This window comes from Orycteropus afer, unplaced genomic scaffold (genome assembly GCF_000298275.1).
Source record: "Orycteropus afer afer isolate SDZICR_OR568_19922 unplaced genomic scaffold, OryAfe1.0 scaffold00112, whole genome shotgun sequence".
NCBI lineage: Eukaryota > Metazoa > Chordata > Mammalia > Tubulidentata > Orycteropodidae > Orycteropus > Orycteropus afer.
This window is the reverse complement of record NW_006921699.1, coordinates 5190098-5198013: the sequence shown is the minus strand read 5'-3', so window position 1 is coordinate 5198013 and position 7916 is coordinate 5190098. Positions and strand designations below refer to the sequence as shown.

The window sequence follows — 7916 nt, the reverse complement described above, 5'->3', positions numbered from 1 at the left end:
TATCTTCTGTGTCTGTGTTAATTGGTTTCCCTTTTCTTTGTTGAAGAGGGTCTGTGCAATCCTTCTGCCTAGTCCGCCATCTTGCCCCGCCTCCTAAAGCATGCATTCTTAAAGTTCTCTAACAGGTACTACATTAGATTAGTATCTAATGAGACACTGTTACATTTCAACAGTTTTGGTATATAAAATTACTTATGTAAATAATTTTGGATAATTTACTGACCATGCAGAGTGGATAGGAACCTGGATTTCAAACCAGTTCATTCCGGTTCAACTCCCTGAGTTCTGATTCAGTATATCTGGGATGGAAATGCAAATTCTTAGCAGAAGGCTGAACTGGAATGAACCAGTTCTAAGCCCTGGTACAGGAACATAAAGAAATAAGAGCTTGTATGAATTTAGTGTCAGTCCTCATACCAAATGTGCTTCACATAATCTTTGGAATAGTCTATTCACACTTAGCTCTCAAGCTCTAGTTCCGCATTTTTGTCCTTTAGGGGTGTTCCCTTCTTCCTAAGAATACTTTGTTATAATTTTTCTTTTTTAATTTGGGGGAGGGAGTCTTCCAGTTCTAGTATCATATAGAAATACTGTCTACAGCTTGCTTTTGGCTTCTCTTGAATTGATTGTTTCTTAATGAAAGTATTTAGATGTGATTTCTGTATTTAGCCTACTTGAGTCAGAATCGGGCACCCATCTTTCTGTGGTGGCGTGGAGTCGAGGCCAGGATGACTTCAGTCCAACTTCTTTGTGAAATAAAAAGGGATGTTGAAGAGCTGTGTAGACTTTGTCAAGTGACCTAAGCCTCTCTTTTCTTTGGGTGGCAGGCCATGTAATGAAGTATGTCTGTTATGCTGGTCAAGTTGTTACTGCCTGGCAAAGTAATTGCTACGTGATTAATAATTGACTAGAAAGAGATAGAACTGATTGCTGGCTGTTGAGGCCTATTAACTAACTAGTTCTCAAAATTAGACACCCTTCAAGCCTGGAACTGAACCTACCCTCAGGGATCAACTTTGAGCTAAACAATAGTGAGGCCTGTAAAGTGAATAATAACATCAGGGAGAGACATATTCTTCAGTATAATCAACCATATAAGAACAAAAGGGCAGTATTTGCCCAAAAACAAAGCTCAGAAGACAGGAAGGGACAGGACAGAAGGATGAATGGAAATGGGGAACCCAGGGAAGAAGTAGGAAGAGTGTTGTTACATTGAAAGGATTGTAGACAGTGTCACGAAACAAAATGTGTATAAATTGTTGAATGGAAAATTAATTTGTTCTGTAAACTTTCATCCAAACTACAGTTAGAAATTAAAAAAAAAAAGTTACAGGAATTTAGGAATGAGAAGTGCTTAGTGATGGGCCTGTGAAAAATGGAGGTAAATATGCTTTTAGCTTTGTGGAGACAATGTTGGAGATTTTAGTTGAATGTTCTTTATTAATTTATTTCAGTTCTACCACCATCTGACCCAGGGAGTGAAGATGCACTCAACCCAGATGTTTCTACTCCAAATATGAGTGTGGTAACACGTGAAAACCAAAGCAGATCTTCTGCTTTCCAGATCAGTACTACTCCCCCTCCTATAACTAATACTGAGAAAACTGGAGGAGCATCTGTAGCCCCTCATCTCTCGCCTTCTACTTCTCTGCCCCAAGAGGAAGCTGATAGCAATGAAGATCCCAACATAGAGGAGGAGGTTCTTTTCACAGTTAATAGTTCTCCAGCCACAGCCAAAGACACTCAGGACAATGGAGATTATGGAGATTATGACTGGACCACCAACCCCAGGGACGATGAGTCTGAGGAGACTTTGGAAGACAGCAGGGGTTATATGGAAATTGAACAGTCAGTGAAATCCTTTAAGAGCCCATCCTCAAATATAGAAGAGGAAGACAGCCATTTCTTTTTTCATCTTATTATTTTTGCTTTTTGTATTGCTATTGTTTATGTTACATATCACAACAAAAGAAAGGTATGTTAGGAATTTTTCAGCCCCTTTAGTTTACCTTTATTATCTGTTTCTTACTGATGATTCATAGTTTTTATTTTTTAGTAAAGTTTAAATTTATAGTAAAATACTGAGATGTTTGTTTAGTTTATAAATCTGTAGAATACTTTAACAAATTAAAGAATGCTTGACTACAAGTGCTTCTAAGAAAATAAGTTGTCATATTTCTTTTATAAAGAATATTTTATTGTGTTTAAGGTAAAAGTTTACACAGAAAATTAGGTTCCCGTTTAACAATTTCTACACAAATTAATTTAATGGTATTGGTTACATTTTTCACAATGTGTCATCATTCTCATTCATTCCATTCTGGTTGTACCATTTCTGGTTCATATTATTTCTTAATGAGTAAAACCAAAGCCTAATTATATTTTTAAAAAGGTTTTATTATCTTAATTTAGTGTTGCTACTTCAGAGGGTATACTTGTGGAGTGGAGAAAGATTTATACTTTTGTCTTTTAATTCATTAAGTGTTGGATTTAATTTTATCTTTTAAATAATATTTTTTTCTGTCTATAAAAATATTAGCTGTTTATTTTAGGGAGCTCAGGAAATAAAAGTATAGAAAAGAAAATTTAAGCTACCACCTAAACTGAAAAAAATGAAACTCACTGCCATTGAGTCAAATTTGGCCATTGAGCCAAACCCCTTTGGGTTTCTGAGGCAGTACATCTTTACGGAAGTAGGTTGCCTACTCTTCTTTCTGTGGAGTGGCTAGTGGGTTTGAACTGCCAGTCTTGTGGTTAGTAGTCAAATGCCTTAGGCACTGTGCCACCAGAGCGCTACCTAGTTCTGAACATTATTAACATTTTGGTGTATTTCTGGTCTGTAAATATGTATATAACATAAACATATATGCATATGTTACACATTTTAAATGGATTTGATCTCATGGTGTTTTTTGCCTTGCTTTTTACCTAAGAAATCATGAACATTTTCTACATCATTAATATTCTTCAAAAACATGACTTAATAATAGCTGTGTAATTTATTTAGCTATATTCTTGTTGCACATTTAGATTGTTTTCAATTTTTGGTTCACAAATAACATTGTGATGAACATTTCTTACTGGAATATTTATCATCCTGCCATATTTTAAATGCTAGAAGAATGTTTATTGGATTATGCTAGGCAGCGAAACACCTAGGGGACTTGTTAAACAAGTGGGTTCCAGGGCTCCACTGAGATCTACTAACTCAGACTCTGAAGGTAAAGCCCAGGAATCTGAGTCTTGTCTTTAACAAGCACTTCTTATATACATTGAAATTTGAAAAGCACTTTTCAGCTTTGTTTACAAGATGGGAAGAAAAACAGTCTTTTCGTTGTTGTTATTTTATTCTTTGTGTTTGGGAACATAGGAGAGAGAGATTTCAATTGTTATAAAAACTTGTACCATATCTTCCATTTTCTCTTTTGCATATCTAATTAATTTTGTTTCATTCCAGATTTTCCTTTTGGTTCAAAGCAGGAAATGGCGTGATGGTCTTTGTTCCAAAACAGTGGAATATCATCGTCTCGACCAGAATGTTAATGAGGCAATGCCTTCTCTGAAGATTACCAATGATTATATTTTTTAAAGCACTGTGATTTGATTTTGCTTATTATGTAACTTTATTTGCTTGACTTTTTATATGATATTGTGCAGATGTTTGCCATAGGCATTTGGTACTTATATGGGAGGTGGGTCTCTCTTTTTTTTGCCTTGGTGCTTTGGAAATGAAATGTCACAAACAAGGAATATATAATTTTGTATCTACACTTTTAGAGCTGAATTCAATCAGGTGTCCAAAATGTGGAACTAAGCATTACCTTATATTTACTCTGTTAGTTTTTTGTTTTAGATTGCTTCATCATCCTTCTTCTGGAAGTACTAGTAATGCTACTTTTAAAAGATCCCAAACTTGTAACTAAATCTAACATATTTGGTACTGCCAGCTCAGATTCTTTCTCTCTGCTATCCAAATACTGTTGTTTAAGCACACGTTATTTTGTGCTTCTATACTGTCATGTACAAGGATATGTGTGATAATACTTTACATTTAAGTAACATTTTTTTTCTTTCAAGAATACTGCTCTGGATATTTTTGGAAATTTAAACATAATTTAAGATAATGATACTGCTCAAACTGACCACATGTTTGGGTAACACATTCTAGAAATCTGGCAATAGAAACTTTGCAACTTGCAGTGGGCATAGGTAAATGTTATAGGGTTATTTTTTGTTTGAATTACTGAATTAAATTTAGAGGTAGAAACTGTGGTAAAATGTTAAATACACATACAATTGCTTTTAGCTAGCAATTGATTATAGCACAGGTTCCTCCAAGCCTTCATGCAAGATGCAGAGTTGAAAATTATATGACATTGTTCATTTTATTATTTTAGAGTAAGTTTGAATAAATTTTAAGGGCCATTATCACTTGAATAATATTGTGTCTACAGTTTGAAAGCAAATTGTAATTATACCTGAATGAAGTTGTTTGTATACATAAAGGATATATGTATACACTGACTTTCCCCCTCATTCTTATTTTATTTTCCTTGTTTATTTACAATGACTGGAAATTATTTGTTGTATTTTATTTTTGCCTATCTTTCTATCATAAAGAATTAATCAATATGTAAATATGTGATTTGAACCATGGTTAATTTATAAACCATGGTTTGTCATTGTATAACTTTTTGGAAAACGTAAGCCCTAATAGTCTTTAAATGCCCACCTGTGAAGCCTGGGCGAGTCAGTGAGTATACGCTTTGTATAGAGATGGAAGCAGCAGGGCAGTCCATCATGTCTCCCAGGTGGATAACTTATTGTCCTAATAAGGAAGGGAAGCACAATGGAAATACACCTGAACTGTTTTATTGCAGTAATTTTTTCATATCTGAAATTGTATTATTTAATATTTTGAATAAAATTTTAAAAAATAAATGACAAAGATATAAATCTGTGATCTTATAAGTGTGTTTCATTTTAATGACAGCATGGGTCTTTAGACATTTGTGTGATGTTAGAGGGTTAGGGCTGTATCCGGAAGGATGCTATACTGACTGACTTGCAATGGAACTCAGCAGTAGGACTCTGCCTCTGTGAATTCTACTTATATTTATAAATCCTTCAGGTTGAGTTTATTGCTAGGTGCTGAAATTTGAAAACTAGAAAAGTAGGATTGCAAAAAAATACAAAGCAATTAAATCAATATGATCTTTCTTGCATTTGGGCTCCCTCTTCTCTATGATAAGGAGCCCTGGTGGTGCAGTGATTAAAGCACTCAGATGCCAACCAGGTCATTGGTTTGGACCTACCAGCCACTCAGTCATTTTGCCATTGAGTCAAATCTGACTGAGTCTGCTTCCATAAAGATTTACAGCCTTGGAAACCCTGTGGAACTGTTCTATATCCTATAGAGTCACTATGAGTTGGAATTAACTCAGTGGCATGGGTTTGGTTTTGTGTTAATATGAACTCTGTGGTAGTTAAGTTTGTGTGTCAATTTGGCTGGGCCTGGTTGAGTGGCTGGGCAGCTGGAGATAGTTATTCCCCATGATGATGAGACTGGCAATCAACTCCATGGTGGGATCTAGCACAAGCAGCTGTGTAGCTGTTTTAGGGATATGGTCTGTTTCCCGTACATAAGAAGTAGCTTTGGAAATGGTCTCTAGCTTATGGCACACTTGAACCATGCACGTAGCTGAGTTGTTGTTCAGCAGACTGCCGTGCTCTGCTGATCTTGGGACATTTAATAGACTTGAATTAGGGGCTTGCCGTGTGGTTTAGTAATATTGGGACTGTGCCTTGTTACTTGTCAACCTTGGGTTTGTCAGCCTCAGCAGCCAGCAGCTGAGTGAAGAAAAGCCTCCAGCTTCAGTGGGCTGGGAGCAGGAGGCAGAGGTAAAGCCCAAGGTTGAGGGGCTCTCACCCAGCCTCTAGGGCCCGGCACTTTGGACTTGGACTTACAGCCTCCAAAACTGTAAGAGAACAAACTCCTGTTTGTTAAAGCCATTTGTGGTATTTTCTGTTAGAGCAGCATAGAGGTAACCAAAATAAACTCTTAGTTACATAAGTGACAAAAAGCATTTCTTACTCTGTACTTTGCCTTTTTATTCTCTTAATGATATCTTTTGATGGACAAAAGTTGTTGACTTTTTTTTTGAGGAAATTATATCTCTTTCATTGAGGTGTAATTTACATAAAGCAGATTTTAAGTGCTCAGTTCAATCAGTTTTAATAATTGTATATACCTGTATAACCACCACCCTAAACAACATATTTCCATCATGGTAGAAAGTTCCTGGAAGTCCCTAGGTGGGACCCATGGTTTATATGCTTGGCTGCTAACCAAAAGGCTGGTGGTTCAGGGCTACCCGGAGGCACCTCAGAAGAAAGTCCTGCAATCTACTTTGAAAATTCAGCCATTGAAAACTGATGCACGTGGGATCACTATGACTTGGATTTGACTCAACAGCAACTGGTACTGGTAGAAAGTTCCTCCTTCTTATGTGCCTTCCAGTCAGTTCCCCGTAGGGTTACCAAGGCTGCCAACCAAACTTTTGGTACTGAGCACTTAACTACTGTGTCACTAGGGCTCCTTAGAAAATTCCATAGTACCACTTTTCTGGCAATCCTTCAACCCATCTGTGGTAGCTAAGGTTATGTGTCAACTTGGCTGGGCCTGGTTTTGAGTGGCTGGGCAGCTGGATGTAGTTATTCTCCATGGTGAGACGAATGAACTCCACTGTGGGATCTGCTGCAAGCAGCTGAGTAGCTACTTTAGTGATGTGGTCTGCTTCCAGCATTTAAGGAGAAGTGTTGAGAAAGGTCTCAGTTTTTGGCATGCTCGGACCCTGCATGTAGGTGAGTCTTCATTCAGCAGCCTGCCATGTTGTTTGCCAATTTTGGGACTCTTAGTGGACCTCAATCAATGGCCTGCTGTGTTGTTTTGTAATATCGGGGCTGTGCCTTTTTACTTGTCAGTCTTGGGTTTGTCAGCCTTAGCAGACAGCAGCTGCCTGAGTGAAGAAAGCCTACAGCTTCAGTGGGCCAGGGGCAGGGGGCAGAGCTGAAGCCCAGGGTTGAGGAGCTTTCACCCAGCCCCTAGGGCCTGGCACTTTGAACTCGGACTTCTAGCCTCCCAAACTGTAAGAGAATAAACCGTTTGTTCAAGCCATCCCATTTACGGTATATTGTTAGAGTGGCACTAGGTAACCAAAACACCATCCTTCTAGAGATAGTCACTTTCTCATTTCTATCACTGCAGATTAGTGTGGCTCTCTTCTAGAATTGTGTATAGATGGAATCAAAGACTGTGTTCTTTTATATCTGGATTTTTTTTGGTTAACATGTTTTTGTTTTTAGATTTATCTATGTTGTGTTACCAGTAGTTCATTCCTTTTTATTGCTGAGTAGTATTAATTGAATGTTACATTGTGGTTTATTTATCCTACTGATAGACATTTGTTTCCAGTTTTGAGCTATTAAGAATAAGGCTGCTGTGAATATTGTTATAAAAGGCCTTTTTTGGGGGTGGAGATTATATACATTTTTTAAAATTAAACTTTCTGTTTAGAGATAAGTATGGATTCATATGCAGTTGTAAAAATAGTAGAGAGTAATCCCATATATCATTTATGCAATTTCCCTCAATGGTGATGCCTCAAAACTATATACACTAGCACAACCAGGATAGTGCCATTGACTCAATGAAGATTCAGAACACTTTCATCACCACAGATCCTCACATTGCTGTTTTATAGCCACATACACTTTTCTCCCATTGTAAGGTACCCATATGTTTAACTTTATCGATAACTGCCAAATACTTCTTTAAAGTAGCGGTTTCGTTTCATATTCCACTAGCAATGTATGAAAGTTCCATTTGCTCAACATTCTCATCAACATTTTGTCAA

At 37.0% G+C, this 7916-nt stretch overlaps 1 protein-coding gene across 1 annotated transcript in view; it reads left to right on the top strand.

Annotated features, from left to right (window-relative positions):
- CUNH5orf15 (chromosome unknown C5orf15 homolog) overlaps positions 1 to 3589 on the top strand; it is a 29739-nt gene extending 26150 nt beyond the window's left edge. Inside the window, exons 2-3 of the mRNA XM_007943752.1 lie at positions 1455 to 1975; positions 3458 to 3589. Coding sequence (XP_007941943.1) covers positions 1455 to 1975; positions 3458 to 3589 — 653 coding nt within the window. The remainder of the gene's footprint in view (positions 1 to 1454; positions 1976 to 3457) is intronic.
- Positions 3590 to 7916: the final 4327 nt, after the last annotated feature.